At 34.0% G+C, this 19375-nt stretch overlaps 1 protein-coding gene and 1 pseudogene across 2 annotated transcripts; one reads left to right on the top strand and one right to left on the bottom strand.

Moving 5' to 3' along the window:
• Window positions 1–3594: 3594 nt before the first annotated feature.
• On the top strand, window positions 3595–7465 carry LOC120208883 (annotated as a pseudogene).
• A 7986-nt stretch (window positions 7466–15451) lies between these two features.
• Window positions 15452–16594, bottom strand: LOC120208884 (AT-hook motif nuclear-localized protein 19-like). Of its 2 annotated transcripts, XM_039208018.1 has the most exons (2): window positions 15651–16594; window positions 15452–15599 (listed from the first exon to the last, which is right to left on the bottom strand). In XM_039208018.1, exons 1-2 carry the CDS (start codon window positions 16345–16347, stop codon window positions 15460–15462), a joined length of 837 nt encoding a protein of 278 aa, XP_039063949.1. In that variant the 5' UTR covers window positions 16348–16594; the 3' UTR covers window positions 15452–15459. The 2 variants fall into 2 exon arrangements, with proteins under 2 accessions (XP_039063949.1, XP_039063948.1); XM_039208017.1 differs by having other exon boundaries at window positions 15452–16592.
• Window positions 16595–19375: the final 2781 nt, after the last annotated feature.

Raw genomic sequence — 19375 nt, forward strand, 5'->3', positions numbered from 1 at the left:
TGAAAGTTGATTGGGATTTGGATTAGAGAAAGGTTGTGGGTTTTGAGAAAAACTTAGTTGATTACTACCCGCTACTGATCCAACAATACTACTTCTAGGTTCAACAACATACAATGTAACATCATCACTTGAAACACTAATGTAAGCAATGAATCGTTCAATATCTTCATTGTCGGTTAACAAATAAACTTTACCATTTCTCTGATAAGATAGCCTAAATCCACTTAGGGGCTCTAAATTCAATTTCTTTGAAACACGTAACATTAGAGTTTCATAAGTTAATTTTTTTAATGACAGTTTTAGTTGAAGATTCATGGGTAAAGGCATATATTGTAAAACACCATGAACATTCTCCTATGACCCTCTAAAACACAAATCTATCCAAACATGATCAATATTAGATGATTTCATGGTTGTAAATTAATTTACTAAACAAACGAGCTGCGAAACTAAGACCTATTGCCGGATGGGGAAGGATGTAGGAACGGATATAGGAACGGATGTCGCCAGAGAGAGTGAAAGATGGAGATGGAATGAGTTACGATTTAGGGATTTAGGTTATGAGTTGTTGCTGCTGCGTAGATATATACCCAAAAAATTTGTGTTGCGAAACTAAAACATGTTGCGAACTTTGAAAATCGCATTGCGATTCTGTATTATCTCGTTGCGAAAGTCAGAATCGCGTTGCGAAAGTCAGTATCGCGTTGCGATTTTGTATTATCACGTTGCGATAGTCAGTATCGTATTGCGATTTTACCAATTCGCGTTGCGATTTACTTATTCGCATTGCGAATTGGGAAAATCGCAACGACACTGTAGACCATCGCAACGCGAATTTGCAATAATGGAGATCGCGTTGCGAATTAGCGATCGCATTGCGATTTTGTTGGTCATTTTGGCAAATCTGGAAAAAATTGGTTAAAATCGTATATTATAAGATATTTTTGGTCACTAAGGCGATTTTCTCAAGAAAATATGCCATGTGGAAAGGTTGGACTTATGGGTCTTATATATATATTTGCTTTTTCTACTTTGGTTGGTCTGATTTCTATTATGGGCAAAAATTTTTTTCCTAAAAAATAAAATTCGGTTTGATCATGTAAGACCATTAACTTTATTTGGTCAAATTTGTCTGAATTATTATAAAGTGACATCTTACTTTTATCATCCCTATGTGAAAAAGAAGAGCCCTAAAATGTTATATTGCGTTTCGTGTGGTTAATTATTTAGGGGTAATGTTAATGGTGAAGTATAGAAATGGTCCTTCGATTATAGAGTACTACTTTATTAAGTTCATCGATTATTAAAAGTTACAAAATGATCATTCGACTATAGAGTACTACTTTATTAAGTTCATCGATTATTAAAAGTTACAAAATGATCCTTCGACTATAGGGCGTTACTTTGTTGAGTCCCTCGATTATTAAAAGTTACAAAATGGTCATTCAACTATTCATATGTTTCAAACTTGTCATTTTCTATTAAAATGGTAAATGTCTGAGCTAGACGTCAATAGGTTAACGTCCAAAAATACAATTCAAATGATTATGTGATCAGATTTTATCATATCATAGTTAACATGCTAACGTCTAGTTCAGACAACCGTAAATTTTTTAACGGAAAATGACAAGATTAGAATATATGAATAGTGAGGTGACCATTTTGTAACTTTTAATAGTCAAGGGACTCAACAAAGCAACATCCTATAGTTGAGGGACTATTTTGTAACTTTTAATAATGATGGACTCAACAAAGTAATACTTTCTAGTTGGGAGACCATTTGTGTACTTTAACCTAGTGTTTAATAGGTCAAAATGTATTTTTATTTTGGAGTTTTATAACTCTTAAAAGTAATTAAATCACAAAATTAATGTTTAGAGGAGTAAAATACAATTTTTACCATTGTATTAATTTAATATTTTATAGAATCTTAAAGGACTAAAACCTAAATTTACCATTTACGGGAACCCATAGCGCCGTCCCTATGTTTAAATGTAAGGCCAATGAGTTATATTAATTTTCATTTTGCGAGTTGATTTTTAGGTCACTGTTTTAATTTTCTTCCATATCAAATAAATCATTAAGTTTAAAAATATTAATCATTTATAATATTTTTATTAAATCATTTATTTTATTTAAATATTTATTAACAGTAAAATTTGAATTCAAATATGAGTAATCATTTTATCAGTAACTATACAAAATTAAACATATATAATTAAATATATGCACAATTAAAAATAGACGTATGATTTTATATTAAAAAAATATATTTTATGAGATTATATTATATATTTAAGATATATAAAATTAGATAATCAATATAAAATACAAAAATAATTAAATTATATATAAATTTAATTTTTTTAAAGATACAAACACTCTCAATTCCTCGCGATCTATCTTTATATACCGTTATATTTATTTCATCAAAATATTTTTTTATAAAAATAGTTACATATTATAAGAATGAAAAATGAATAAAAAAATAAACAATTGGTTTTATCAATAGGGTTGATTAGTTCAAGTGATAAACAATTCGATATCACTTAAACGAGTCTCGATTTAAGATCTTGTGCACGTAAAAATTTCTGTTGAAGATTAACACACAAAATCAGGTTTGCGTTGTAAGTCAATCTATTAACCAAAACAAAACATTATATCCGGAAAGATAAAAAAACAAATGGATTAAATGGTAATAAACAAGTGTGAGGGATAGATATTTTAGATCCAAGATTAGGTTTTTTTATATAATCAACAAGCTGTTTACCTAAGAAAAAATCTAATCCCAAAGTTCATAGTTTACATCCACCGTCACGTGATCAGCGTTCCACCTCCAACTCCAACTTGTTCCCAGTCAACCTGCCGTGTCCCTAACTGCCCATCACCTAAAGGTCAATAATGCCATGTCAGCAAAATCATCCTACGTCGTCGGATCAAATCCAAATCCCACAATCAAAAGCGTCACTGTTCATTTTTAATAAATACACACGTTCCACTGTTTTTCTTCAATTTTTTTTAATTTTTGTTTTATTGAATTTCTTCGAAATATTATAGGGATTATCAACGAGTTGATTTAAGTGATAAATAATTTTATATTGATTAAGTAGGTTTTAAGTTTGAGATTTTGTATATACAAAAAATCCTCGTTGAAATACTAATTCATTAAAATTAGGTATACGACTAATATCGATTCTAATTAATCAGAAAAAAACCTTGAAAACTAGAAGGATAAATCAAAAATAAAATCAGATGGATTTTTTGATAAATTTTATTATAATGCTATAGAATATATATTTGTTGAAAGTTAAGTAAATTATATTTTTAATAATAAAGTATATAATAAAAATAAGATTTTTTTAAATTAATTAATTAATTGATCAGTACTTTAACTACAAGACAATATTTGTGAATAAAAAAAATCTATAAAATAATGATGTTAATATATGGGTGGGTGTCCAGGTTCTCTTAACATTAGAAGAACTTTGGTCTATGGGTCCCTCAATTTCCAAGCTTTTTAATTTTCTGGTGTGTTTTTCTTGGAAGTTGCCATTATTTTCTAAAGTTATGAAAGGTCTCTCTCCTACTGTGTCCTTGTCCTTCAAGTCGGTTTCTTTCAAACTAAAGAACAAGGGAGAGATTTCCTCTCCAATCTTCAATCTTCAATATTTTTCTGATCTTTGTTATAAATCTTGTGAAGGGGTTTCTCCAAACAAGATCCCTTTTTTCTTGGTTTAGATTGTTATAAAATTTTAAGCTTTTTAGTTGATCTTTGTTCAAAATGAAAGGGGGATTGGATTTGGGGAAAAGTGTAGATTTTGGTAAAATGTGTAATGGTTGTTTTCACTTGGAAAGTTGAAAGATACATACATAGTTACATACATATATATAAAAATTACTTTTTTTGGGTGTTGATTGAGATTGGTAGTACTTTATTTTCTTTCTGATAAAGGTTTGTTCATTTTTACCTTTGCTCTTTATCTATTCTTGGCTTCCTTGTTGTTTCCATCTTGCTTTTGGGATAGTTGAACAAAAAGGTTGACCTTGATTCTTGATGTTGGTTTCCTTGAAGCTTCTGTTATTCAATTGAAGAAAGTTGCCATTTCTTTCTTCTTTCCCTTGCTGCTAATATAATAAACACTTGGAGAAGTGAGAAACCAATACTTGATTGTTGGGGCTGAATAGGAAGATTGGAAATTTTGGATTGGTGTTTTAGATTCTGATATGTAGGAAGCTGGTTTCTTTTTATAGATCTTGAATTGTGGCAGATTTGATTTTGCTGTCTTTGCAGAGGAATTGGCTTTAGGAATTGGTAGATGTGATTTTTCTGTCTTTACTATATTGGTTGAATACAACAGTTTATATGTTGGGGGTGTGGGAAGTTTGACATTTTAGTTGTATGGATTGAACTAGTAGTCACCTGAGTGGCAATGTTAAGAGCATTAGCTCTTGGCTTGTTGATTTCTCTTTTCGCGGTCTCGGTTTCCGGCTCTGATAATGAGTTTGCATCTTGTAACTGTGATGATGAGGGCTTTTGGAGTGTGCATAGCATTTTAGAGTGCCAGAAGGTGAGTGATTTCTTCATTGCCGTGGCGTATTTTTCGATCCCAATCGAATTGCTTTACTTCATCAGTTGTTCGAACGTCCCCTTCAAATGGGTCCTTGTTCAGTTTATAGCCTTTATAGTGCTTTGTGGATTGAGTCATCTTCTCAATGGATGGACTTATTATGGTCTCACTCATTCCAATTGATGCTGTCCCTCACCATTGCCAAATTGCTTACTGCCCTCGTCTCGTGTGCCACTGCGATAACACTATTAACTCTGATCCCTCTCTTGCTCAAAGTGAAAGTGAGGGAGGTTTTCTTGAGGCAAAATGTTTTGGAATTGGATCAAGAGGTTGACATGATGAAAAGGAAGAAGGATGCCAGTTCACATGTTCGTATGTTAACGCAAGAAATCAGGAAATCCTTAGATAAACATACCATATTATACACCACTTTGGTTGAGCTTTCTAAGACTTTGGATTTGATCAACTGTGCCGTGTGGATGCCAAATGAGAATGGAACGCAGATGAATTTGACTCATGAGTTGAAAGCAAGCTCTCAGGAGTTTTCACCAATCTATCCCAATGAGTGATCCTGATGTGAAGGAGATAAAGGGGAGTGAAGGAGTGAGGATCCTGAGACCAGACTCTGCACTTGGGCTTGCGAGTGGTAGTGAATCAGATGAGGCAGGTGCCATTGCAGCAATCAGGGTGCCAATGCTTCAAGGTTTTAATTTTAAAGGGGGAACGCCAGAATTGGTGGAGACAAGATATGCCATTCTGGTATTGGTTCTTCCGAGCACGAACTCTAGGAATTGGAGCTATCCTGAAATGGAGATTGTTGAAGTGGTTGCCGATCAGGTGGCCGTAGCTCTATCCCATGCTGCAGTTCTCGAAGAATCTCAACGAATGAGAGAAAAACTGAGCCAGCAAAATCAAGTGTTGCAGCAGGAAAGGCAGAATGCAATGATGGCCAGCCAAGCGAGGAACTCTTTTCAGAAAGTAATGAGTCATGGTATGAAAAGACCAATGCACTCGATTTTGGGTTTACTTTCAGTGATTCATGATGAAAATATGAACTTCAAGCAGAAGACTATTGTTGACACATTGGTCAAAACAAGCAGTGTTCTTTCAACTTTGATCAATGATGTGATGGAGATTTCGGCAAAAGATAATGGAAGATTTCCGCTAGATATGAGACCTTTTAGCTTACATTCCATGATTAAAGAAGCTTCTTGCCTTGCCAAATGTTTATCTGTCTACAAAGGCTTCGGTTTTGAAGTTGGCGTCCAGAGCTCTTTGCCTGACCAAGTGATCGGTGATGAAAAAAGGACTTTTCAAGTGATTTTGCATATGATTGGCTATCTGCTCGACATCAATAGTGGAGGAGGTACTGTCTTATTCCGGGTTCTATCGGATGCTGGTAGCCAGGAAAGAACGAAAAAATAAATGCGTGGAGATCAAACATACAAGATAATTACCTGTACTTAAAGATTGAAATAGATATTCATGGGAGGAGTTCTGTGTTTGATGCACCAGTCTCAACCAAAACTGTTTCCACTGAGAAGCATAATAAGGATGAAACCAAGGAGAGCTTGAATTTTACTATGTGTAAAAAGCTTGTGCAGGTGAATATCCCAGTTCTTCTTCTATTCTCGATTCTATACATTGTTTTAGCTACTGCATTTTGATAACCGCTCATCCGTTGGAATGAAATACTGTGGTTAGTTGTATATTGTTGTTTTCCCTGTGTGTATGATCATTAGCTGCTGAAACTTTAGGCATCTGAAAAATATCCAGCTGTTTTATTGCATTTTTTTTGTTTTCACCCCCTAGATTTTAGTGGTTCATGATTTCTAGAAATGGAAATGTTCCGTCGAATACCCTTTTAGCTTTTTATGGGTTATTGTAGCTGCTTTTAAATCGACTGAATCGATTTTGACTATATTGACACCATAATGAAAGCCTTGGAATAATTCAATGTTCCAATTGTATAGTATAGAGAGATTTTGAAAGGGATTTTTCTTTAACCGTTGTTTCCTTCTGTTGAAGTATGCGTGTTACTGTCCAAGTAATAATTGTATATAATGTTTCTGGTATTTGCAGATGATGCAAGGGAACGTCTGGATATCCACGAATTCTCTGGGCTTTGCACAGAGCATGACACTTCTTCTCAGGTTTCAAATCCAATCGTATATCCAAAGAACCATGTACGCACATGGAACCTCCGGTGAGCAATCAAATTCCTACTCGAGGTTCAGAGGTCTACGAGTTTTACTAGCCGATGATGATGACATAAACAGAATTGTGACCAAGAAGATGTTGGAAAAGTTGGGTTGTGAAGTGACAGCCGTTTCTACTGGATTCGAATGCCTTAGTGCAATCAGCCATGCTGAAAATTCTTTCAGAGTTGTCGTTTTGGATCTTCACATGCCTGAAATCGATGGATTTGAAGTGGCGACGAGAATCCGTAAGTTCCGCAGCCGTAATTGGCCGTTGATTATAGCCTTGACAGCTAGTGCTGAGGATCATGTACGGGAGAGATGCTTGCAAATAGGAATGAATGCAGTTCTTCAGAAACCTGTTTTATTGCAAGGAATGGCGGCCGAGCTTCAAAGAGTTCTGCATCGGACAGGGGATGGGGTTTAAGGAGCCACTCATACTCGGGCCAACCCTAGTAGGAGTACCTCCGATTCAATGCTTGGCCTGCAGGTATGAGGATCGGTTACCGGCCAGCTCACAGAGATCTTTAACTTAGCATTTGCATTCTGTCATTCCATGGTATACCAACATGTAGGCACTGAATTTTGCTAACAAATTTGCTTATTGAACATCATCACCGGAATTCCATGGAACCACTCGAGGTAAAATTACATGTTCACTTATTGAATACCAAAATGAAAGCTAGTGTGATATTTATGGAACTGAAAATGTATGCATACCATTAGTTCCTTCTCTTTCTATGTTATAGGCTATGGTGAGAAATCAATTGATTCTTGAAAACTAACTGCAATAGGTTGAATTTTAGAGTCTGGAATACCTTGAGTTCGTATGTTTTTACTGGTGTATACAGCTTGTCATTGACGTAAACGTTTGCATCTGAGCATTCAAGCTGAAGCATCGAATTTTGGAGCACAGATTCTTGGAACAGGATGCTTAAACCCACCATTGACTCGTACTTAAACCATAGATTTGCACAAGTTGTTTCACTTATGCTACGCACTGTCCCAGTTCCCACAAATTTGTTCACACGACCCACCTTTCCCAGAAAAAGAAAAATTAACTAACATTCCAACAACCAATGAGCTCAAAAGATACCACGAAGCTTTTTGATAAATTGATGAGTTGTTCCAGTTTTAATTAAAATCTCGAGTTCGGATTTCAGCAAGGTTGATGAAAAAAGTTTAACCAGATAAGATTAAGATTGGTTAAATTCATAAAAGGAGTAGCTCAAAAGATATGTGCATGAACAGATAGCATTTCTCCTGGAACGTTAAAACTACAAAAACCAATTGACGGTATGCATTTTGCTGGATGGAGTGTAAATTTTTGTATATCATATACTGTGAACTATATGACGCTTGAAGTTTGTGATGCCTCTCTTAATAAAGCCGAACCAAACGAGCTTTATTGTTGGTCCCTTTATTATGAAGAATATAATTTATTAATCAGGAAATTGTCCACTCAATACGGGACCTGAAATGTAAACAATGATGGATGACGATTAAGGTTGACATTGAAAAAGTATTCAACATGATTCATGGAATTTCATTCAGGATTCACTCAATGAAGTAGGTTTTCCTTCTAGTCTTACACGTACCATTATGCATTGCATCTCTGCTTTTACTATGTAAATTCAATGGAATGATGGTAATTTTGATACATTTAAATTTGAGAGGGGCTCCGATATGGTGACCCACTATAACCACAGTATCTTTTTGTTCTCGCCATGGAGCTGTTTGGACACAGCATCCACCATCGTGTGGACTTTGGTATTTGAAAAGGTTTTTCTTTTGCTAGACATGGTACTCTCATTTCTCATCTGTTCTTCGTCGACGACTTAATGTTATATGCCGAAGTTGATTTGGCACATGCTAACATTTTGAGTGTGTTCTCGCTCAATTTGAATTTTCTCTGGTCATAAGGTGAACAATAGGAAGACTCAAATATATTTCTCTTCGGAAACACATGTTGAAGCTAGATATGCTATTAGCTCTGCCTTGGGGTTTCAAGAAGTTGCTACTTTAGGGAAGCACCCCGGAGTCCGGTGCTCTCTGGAAGAGCAAGCTCGAATGACTTCTCGTTCATCTTTAACAAGTTCCGTGATAAGCTCAATGGTTGGACAGCAAAAACACTATCTATGACAGACCGAGTCACTCTGACTAAATCAGTTCTATCAGCAATTCCAGTTTATTTTAGACCAGTTTTGGTCCCTGCATGTACCACAGAGAACCCAGTTCTTCATCTGCCTTGCTCATAAAGAAAAATCATGGCCAACTGTGAGTGAGATAGACGTATGCTATCGGATAACCTTGCTTGCCCCTCATGCGGTGTTGTTCTTGAATCTGTGCTTCATGTCCTTAGAGACCGTATCCGAAACCGCAGCTTGTGGCACCGGGTTGTGCTTCTTGAAATGAGAGATAATTTCTTTAATAACGACCTCCGATGGTGGATTGTGAGCAATCTAGAGTTGAAGAAATCTTTTAGAAATGGGGAGCCAACATGATGGACTATGTTTGCATCGATCATATGGCAGGTATGGAAGCAAAGGAATGAGCTAGTCTTCAATGACGTTGTAATTCCGGCTGAGTCAGTCCTTCGTCGCAGCTACAGCTGAACAAAATGTTAAGACATAAATTTACAAAAATTAAAGTAGACTAATCACATTAAAATATTATTTTTTAAAATAATTAAGGAACATAAACTAGCCGACAAGGAATAAGATAAAACAAGAAAGTGTGAAAACTCAATTCTCGGAAAAGATAATATATACAAACAAACATCATCATCGTGGATGAAGGAAAACACTATAAGCACTAATATAAAACTGCATATAATTGTAACAAAAAAAAACGGCATATAATAATGATAACACATTGATAAATTAGATTTGTCACAACTCAATCACGATCTATATTTGATAATTGTGGGCTCCTATCAATATGAGATATCAGCCTAAGAGTCTAAATCATGACAGATTACCAAGATATCCAAATAAACGCTAACTAGAGAGGTGACATCAAATTTAATTATACATGATAAGAAAATTAAAATTTTATCTGTACTCATTGATTTGGTAGATTAAACATTAAATTCCTCAAATAAGGTTTGAGTTTGAATAATGATGTTAAAAATAGGACAAATTAAAATGAGACGGTCGTCTTATAATAGATCTCAATAATATTCGATTTAAATAGATTCATTAGAAATCAAAAAATGATAAGTGGAAACTGATGTTTTGTTATGGTGATGATATTACAAGTGCTCTGGTTTCTTTAGTTATTAAAGAAAGGTTAATGGTGTACTAACATGTTTCTACAACTTCACCTCTTGTTAAATTGGTTCCAGATTGACGTGCATTGGTGCAGTGTCCCGAGAGATACTGTGACGTTATTTTTTTTATTAAAAATATATGGATAAATTCTAAATTAGAGTTCCTAATTTTAATTTATTTTGATTTTATCCCTTTCATTTTTTATGGTTAAATATACTTTATCCCTTAATTATATGATTAATTATATCTTATATTGAGTTGTAATGCATACAGAGAATGTGACAAGTTGAGCTTAGTTTCATCCATAAAACAAGATATGAATGCTCCATCACCCCTTCCCTCAAAAGAGAGAGAAAACTATTTGCAGCCCTTGGTTGACGGGGCTTGTATTATGCATGAAACTAAGGTCAATGCCACCACATGAGTCTTTATGTCAGTAATTGTCTTGAATATTCAATAAGAGTGCTGTAGTCTGTCCCCCATGCATTCATTCATTTCAGTGTCTTAAGTTTTGACCAGTTATGCTTTTAGGATATGTTTGTTCAACCTGGGAAGAGAAACGTACGACTGTTATCAAATACCAAGTCTAGAAATCTTACATGACAAACTCCATGAAGCATTGGACAATGTTGGGGCTAACCCGAAATACTGGCAGAATTTTAGGGGTTCTAATAGCTAAGATGCTCTCATCGGGACACATGTTGTAGGACAACTCCTAATCAGTCAGATTGTCCACTAGATCTGGTCTCATTGAGTGGGACCCTTTTCCTTGAAACTGGTGTCAATAGCCCATCTTTTGTCGTCTCCTACAAATTGTCCATTTCTGCACTGTATATGGGGAAAATGTCAATGTGCCCCCATACTTTTTGATATATATGCTAATGGTCCCCCCTCCCACCTGCATTCAATCATATCCAGCATGCTTTATGGACAATGATCCTGCTTATTATGCAACAGTCATCTGGAGAATGCGAGAGCGAATCCTTTAGTATTCCATTACTTATTCAGTATGATGATTTTGATTCATTTATATGGAAGTTCTGCAATATAAATATATTTCTTAACTATTCGATAATCTGCTGAAGTAATCAACTGTAGGGGTGATGGAAAACAACTTGATAGTTACATGGAAAGAAACTTTTGGGAAGTAAATTTGAAAGTACCGTTACATCACACGCGTGTGATTTGATCCATAGAAATACTCGACCGACTACAATCGTAACTGTGGTCCTTTCTTTCATTTTCTGTTTTTGTCGGGCGACAAACAATCTTTAGCCTCCTTACACGAGGAGTTGTTGAATCATTTCTTTGAAACTTGCAGCCATTTGCAGATACTAAAGGTTGCTGATCCATAGAAGTGACAGGGTTGGTAGCTAGTGGTTGTTAGAAGTATAACGATATGAGATGGAAGAAGAAAACTTAAATATCTTATTAATAATCAACGAGAACAGTTGAGAAATAAAAATCTGATTTTGATAGATTAACATATTAGAAATGAGTTGAGGCTTGTAACTACGGTTCTTAATATAGATTTTCGGCCATTTTTTGGTGTTTAATATCGTTGGTTGTCTGTCTCACAAGATACAATAACTAGATGATCAGTGTACGTAGCACAACTGTAAAGATCATAAACTATACCCTTACAGTAAAAGAAAAGAGTTTTTTTTATAGTTGCCTTCAATCTAGTAGGTTTACAGGATATTTATAGGGTTTCACATATGAGAATAATTGAAAATAATATATTCTAAAAACTAAGGTCATTAATGAGTATTCGAATAAATTCAGAAGTAAGCCATTAATATTATATTTAATTGAATATATATTCATGAACTGCAAGACGTACCGTATTAGTATTCGAATTTAAGGAAATCATAATATATCCTTTAATTCAAAATATACGTGAAATACAAAAATATGGTTTTGACAAATTAATGGATTGGAAACGAGTTGAGGCATGTAGCTACACAATTTCCTTAAGACATTTTTTGTCACTCTTGGTGTTCGAATCGTTGGTGTCTTTCTCTCTGGATACAACAACTAGATGATCAACGTACATTAACACAACTGTAGATATCACGAACTATACCATTGCATACACCTATTACCGAAAACTAGAGAAAATAATTTTTTTATAGTTGTCTTTAACCTAGTAGGTTTACATGGTATTTATAGGGTTTCACATAGGAAAATATTTAAAAATAATATATTCTGAAAATTAAGGTCATTAATGATTATCCAAATAAATTCGAAAGTAAGCCATTAATATCATATTTAATCGAATATATATCCGTGAACCGTAAGACATACCATATTAATATTCAAATTTAAGGAAATCATAATATATCATTTTAATTCAGAATATTCAAAAGGATATGTATCAGGAAAATTTAATTCAAAGTAGATAAAATAACCGATCTGAACATTCGCATCCGTCACATCAAGCAGGTGCACCATAACCCCGATAGGTTTAACAATCTTGGATTTGCACCCGTCTCCCTACCCCCTCTGGCCTACACGTGAGACACAATTTCAACTCAATTCATTCAATGACTAACAAGAGGGTGAGCTATGAGTTTTTTATTTTCCTTACACAATTCACAAGTATCTACTTTGAGCATCAATTTCTCATTTATCACTCAACCATTTTGAGTATATGAGATACTATTGTAATAATCTCAGAGTAGAATATGAATCAATAAATTCATCATTCGAATCTCCATCTTTACCCATTGAAAATATGGCTCAAAGTTTCAATTTATCATAACTTTTCCAACAGTGGTTTAGCATGAAATGTAGACAAGAGAGTGCATTAATGTACTCCTACTTTAATAGACTATGTGGAAATGCACATTGTTCGTGGAATAAATTTAACTCGTCAATTGTTGAGGACTCATTGATCTAACTTGAACAAAAAGTTATAGTCAGTTAAAGGATGACTATTAGTTAGAGTTTTTCTACGATTATGAAGATTATAGTGGTCAGATTAGGATTGCTTTCCTTTCTTAGTCATGGTTGAGGGTATTTATAGTGATTTTAGTTGATAGTGTCAGATATAAGATTATTATAACTATTCATAAGTCAGCAAGCTAGATAGATCTGATCGTCAGATATTGGGTCTCGTTTGGTAGATCACTTGTGTTTGTTAGGGGTCATGTTTATACATTGTAATTAACTTACAGGCTATGATACTTTCGTGTTTAGAGAATATGTGATCTTTAGAGGTTCCGGTAAACATAGAGGTCTCAAATAACGGGGAGATAGTGATTATGAAAGTCTTGACTAACGGAAACTTAGAAATTTCCGAATATCATCTCCGAAAATATAACACACATAAATGGGGATGGACGCTAAATGATATGAGGTTATCTAACCGGATAGGAGGTGCAACCTTGTGAAAGTTAGGTCAAATGGCACCTAATTCGCTGAGGACACAATGTACCCCACGGCAGGTACCAGCAGGAAATAAAATAATCAAGCATTTCAGACTTGGAAAGTGAACATGCTCTCAAATTTCAATTGCTGATGCATCATTCTCCATTATTAATGAATAAATTAATCGTTTGTAATTATACAGGTTAGGCTTTATTTGGGTGGACCACATCTCCATAATATCGATTTTCCGGATTCTTTCTTCAGAGTATTATAGTTTAATTAGCTTGTTCAACTTTTAAGAAGAAGATAGGGGCTGGAAGCCATTGGAGGGCTCCACCACTACCACTGCTTTGCCATTGGAATGTTGTGCAAGTAACTAGGTAAAATTACCAAGGTGTTCATCAACAATGTCATCATCATGTGATTCCATGTGAAGAGGGTTCTTGATGTTTGCTAAAACACTGGAATCCTTTGATTTCAAGTTCATGCATCAATCCAAAGCTTAAGATTCTTGTAGGCGGTGGACAAGTTCGAAGACCAGATTTCCCAAGATTCTTGTTTCCGGAGGAAGAGTTTGGAAAACCTGAGTCCAAGAAACCGGATTCTAGTTTCAGTTTTGTTCCAGATCTATGATATGCCAACATCCTTTTACATTGTTCCGTCATATTGAAATCATTCACATTCATCATTGCTTTTGACATTGGTTCATGTTGTGGATGAAAGAGTTGCATGATTGATGAGACGCTCAGTTTAAATTCTCTGCAATCATTGCTATGAAGTGCAGAACTATGTCTCAATGAGCATTTGGAACTTAAGAAGCGATGAGTGCGATCGAAGATCGTGTTGATCTTAGTTTTAAGTCCCATGATACATATACACATGCATGCATTGAGCTGAAGAAAACCAGTAAAATTGTACTGTTTTGTGACAATTTCAGTACCCCTATTTAGAATTGTTCTTGTTTGTACCATCTTCTCATCTCTCGGAAAGTCATGACCATTGATAAATTCTACTTTATTTTTTAGAGTTAAAATTAATTAACAATTGACTGTATCAGTCGAGTCTATTTATTCTGTCAGTCCATGAATAACTATCATCCAAGCCTGATATTAATACTAAAAGTTATTATAAAACCTCCCGATCGAGAAAAGAGACTAAAACATCCCTCTTCTACCTCCCTATGAAGACAAGACAAAAATACTGATCAATCCCCGTATCACCACTGAGAGCAACATCATAGTTCTAAAAGGAAAATGGCGAAGAAGTATGCCAGAAAGCATGAACCTCAATCTTTGAAGATTCGGAGGGAGTGACGGGTATATTACGGTCACATTTTAAGGAGATTAATTTTTTATATAAAATTTGAAAATATTTCAGATTTTGAATTTTTAATAAAAACTCAAAATTCGAGGATGATGCACAAAGAAAACTGAGAATTTGCATAGCACATGGCACGAAGCCATGAACCCATTCTTGCTTTCCCACTTTCCAACCGAAAGTATCCCTTTCCATTGCATTTCATATAATATTGAGCTTTGCATGTGATGAAAATGGAGGGAAATTGCAGCAGGAGAAGATTAAAGAGAGCAGTTCCTTGTTACCATGTTTATTATTTTTATTTTTCAAACACTATTATAACTAGATTTAGCCACAAAGTTGATAATAAATAAGAAAATTGTATCATTAACAAGTAGCATTATGAAACTAAAGTTTAACTCGATTATACAAATTAATAAATTTAAAGTTCAAATTCAGAACCTATTGTTGAGTGACTTCAATGGTAACAGAGTGTTATTCTTTTTTTACAGACATAGATATGAACAGTTATATCTATAGAGTGTACACGTTGTTATAGATTAAGAAAAATTCTGAATAAATAGTTCTTTGTAATCACTGTTGATTATTCATACAATTTAATACAACATATGATAATAGAAATGAGATTAAAGAGACAGAATAAGTGTAAGAAACTAAACATGATCTTATTCTGCAAAGTGATGCAAGTGAAAGCATGTATAAATCTCCGACAAGCAATGTTTTCCTATATGTTTACTGATACGGTGGCCTTCCACCATGTGCCCAAGCATAAGCCTCATGGTTCAACTGTCCACCATTAGGAACCAAATTCGGTGGCAAATTGTTATAACCTTGCAATCCTGAACCGTCACCGCCGCTACCACCGATCCCACCTTGTTGACGTCCACCACTTCCACTACCGATCCCCGGTGGTGATCCGCCACCACCGAGCTGACCTTGAGCTCCACCGGCATCCTCTTCTTCTTCCTCCAAAGGCAACCTCTCATATGTAGCGTTGGAGAAAGTAGCTGCTATAACCATAACAGGCCCTGATGCCATCAATGACCCTACTACACTACCACCAACAACCTGCCCTTGTCCACCGGCTAGGTATATAGTTAACCCGGTTGACCCCGGGGGAGCCGGTCCAGGGAGAAACGCACCGGTTAACGATAGAATCTCGAACCGACCATGAAGAGCCATGACTGCACCAGGAGCCGAAGGTTGCCTCAGTGTAACGTTGGTCACGGTTCCACTTCCGCTAAGAACCGAAACCCCTCTTTGTCTCCTCCTAGCGAACTGAGCTAGGGTTTCGGCTACATCGGAGCCATTAGCTATCTCCATAACGTGACTCCTAAGTGCATTAGGGCTATCCCTGGTGACGAAGATTGGTGGTTTGGGCTTGTTTTTGGAACCCGCCGGTCGTCCTCTGGGACGACGAGTGGAGACTTCGATAGCGCCTTCTCTAGGCTCGTCGCTTTGATCTTTGACTTCTTCTTCTTCGCCGGTTCCACCGCTTCCTGTTTCTCCATTGTTTGTCATGGATATACCCAGATCTGGTATCTTCAACGGAGACGATGAAGTGGCTGATGTTTCCATTCCTTGTAACCCTACTTGACCCGCCCACCATAGATTAGCCATGGTTTTTTCAAGTTTTTGAGCTCTTGAAAAGATAAAGGATTACAAACAAAGCGATGAAAAACTGGGTTTGGATCTTGTTTTGGCTAGTGATCTTTATGGATATGACCGAATAAAAGTTTTGAAGAACAAAGAAAGTATGGAAGAATTCAACTCTCTAGGAAAGTTATCTGTGAGAGAGAGAGAGAGAGAGAAGCTAGTGGAAAGCAAGTATGATAACCGATCAAAGCTAAAGAATTGCCAATGGCAAGAAATGAAACATAAAAAAGTTCTAAGATATTTTGGATTAACTCTAACATCGACTATATACTTTTCATACATTTGAAATTAGTCAACCTATTTTTATGGTAAGAATTTAATATCGATTTATCTATACCTTAAATATTGGGAAAATTTCGAAAGACACCACTAATAGAACACGCTGGTGTACAATGCTAATTGAATTGTCTTTATTAAAGAAATATTTTTTGAATAGTCTAAAGTGATTTCAAAGTAGTATTTGTTCAGAATATTTCTTAACATTGACAACGCGTTTACACACCTGCAGACACAAATGTTTGAACCTAAACTCAGAGAGAACAATATTTCCTTCGCCATTGAAGCTATTAGATGGGTTATCTTATTAAAGAAATGTTGAAGTTTAATCATTGATGAACTTTCATTAAATTTGAGTATGTGACATATTAATAAATATTTTATTTTTAAATTAAATTAAAATAATAATATATATTCAAATTCACATAGGTCAATTGACAATAATATCAATTAGAATTTATTTTTAAATAAGACAAAAACTCAAATAAAATATTAAATGAAGTAAAAGAAAATAGATTAAATTTCAAAAATAAAAAGTATAGGGGCTAGAATCATGATTAGACTTTTTCTCCTTGGGGCATAGTAAGTATAAGATTGCTTTATTATTTCCAAGAAATTGTTGGATTTATATCTGCATTGGTTTTGGGTGCGTCAACTGTCAATGCCTTGGGGACCTGTGGTTTCTTTGTATTTTCCATGCAAAGTCTTTGATTTTCTTTTTCTTTTGGGAAATTTAATGGAGAGATATACTGGAAATTTTAGCGTTTATTTATTTTGTTTGGAAGGTGAGAAAGTGGGGTGCACGTCTTGCTTCTTGCTATTGTCCCGATGTCACGTTACATTTACGTGTAATTTTTAGAAAATACAAAAAGAATAAAAATAAAAATTAAATATTTTTTTATTAACCCTTATTAATATTTGAATTCTTTTAACTAATAAAGTATTGTAATAAATAAAAATTATAATAAAGTATCACGAATTAACTTACTTCAATGGTTAAAAGAATATTTGTTATTTCTAAAAGTTACGGATTCGAGCATCAGAGACAACAAGAAAGATTGAACGTTCGTTGTCAAATGGTTGAGAATACTTTGAACAAACACTACTTTGTAATCGCCTTTAATTTTAAAAAAATTATAATAAAGTCACAATTTAAAATTTCTAAAAAATTTAATAATATATATTTTTTTTGTCCTTCCGGTTCTCAAGGCTTCGCCTTGACTAATCTGGGCTGATCTGAATCACACATATTACTGTGGAACGTGAGTCTTCCCGTGGAAATTTTACAAAATTTAAGAATATTAATTAGATTAATCACTCATTTTTCTAGATCTATCAAATAATTCAAACTAGTCGCTAAATGATAAAAAAAATATACACAAACAAAGTTAAAAAATTTAATTAAACAATCTAAAAAAAGACATAAAATATGAAGCATCACCACCTTTAATGTTGAAAGATAAACATAGTCAACGGTGATATAAAAATGAATATAACGATGACAACACGTGAACACCTATTTTTATTACAACTCAAGTGCGATCCATCTAAGATGATTGTAATTTACTAATTTGTAAAGACCTATCAATATCAGATAACATATTTGAAGATTCAAATCAAGATAGATCTACAAAATAATTAAATAAATATCAGCACGAGAAATAATATCGAATCCAACTAAAAATACAAAAAATATATTTAAAAATGTATTATAAGAACAAAAATATATATTCAGACATGCAAAGATATACTGCGAATATTTAGTAATATTATCATTCCATGTTGAAAATGATATGTTATATGTATATTAGAAATTGGAACGTTCATTACGTGAGTAAACAAATTATTGAAAATATGAAAAAGTAAATGGAAATAAATGGAATTTAACTAATTGGTAGAAGAGAAATATGATTGATGGAAAATCGAGTTTATGCTAATTATACTGACTTATGATAATTACAGATATTATTAATAATTAGATTAAGTCACATTCATAACGTGGGTGAAAAGAATATTTCACATAAAAAATATATTTATATAAAAGTATGAAAAAATATTAAATACTTTGAGAGTATCCAAGGAAATTTTATTAATGTGAGTTTTTTTTCCATTTGTAGATAAACTGAGGGTGAATATAAGGTAATATATATTTAAAGGCTCTTAATTCTTTGACAATAAACTTTTATATATGATCAGAGCCACTATAAGGGGAAGCACCCTAAGCGACTTCTCAAGGCCTCCTTTTTATAGTACCTCAAATTTTTTAATCATACTTTTTATTTTTATAATTAATGTCTTTAATTTTTCTAATTTTATTTTTTCTCTTTGTAATTGAAGTCCTTAATTTTTGTAATCTCAATTTTACCTTTATAATTGAGACTCGTAATTTTTCGGTGTCATTTTTTTTACCTTTGTGCTTGAGACTCCTAATTTTTAAGTCTCATTTCTTTTACCTTTATAATTGAGACCCATAATTTTTAAATCCTACATTTTACATTTATAATCGAGATTCGAGACCCCTAATTTTTTCAATACCACTTTTTACTTTTATAATTGAGACCCCTAATTTTTTTCAATCTCACTTTCTAGCTTTATAATTGAAGTCTCTAATTTTTTTAAGCTCACTTTTTACGTTTATAATTGATCTCCTAATTTTTTCAATCTCACCTTTTACTTTTATAATTTATACACCTAATTTAATTATTTTTCTAAAATT

Source organism: Hibiscus syriacus, unplaced genomic scaffold, assembly GCF_006381635.1.
Source record: "Hibiscus syriacus cultivar Baekdansim isolate YM2019G1 unplaced genomic scaffold, ASM638163v2 tig00017792_pilon, whole genome shotgun sequence".
In the NCBI taxonomy this organism is placed as follows: domain Eukaryota; kingdom Viridiplantae; phylum Streptophyta; class Magnoliopsida; order Malvales; family Malvaceae; genus Hibiscus; species Hibiscus syriacus.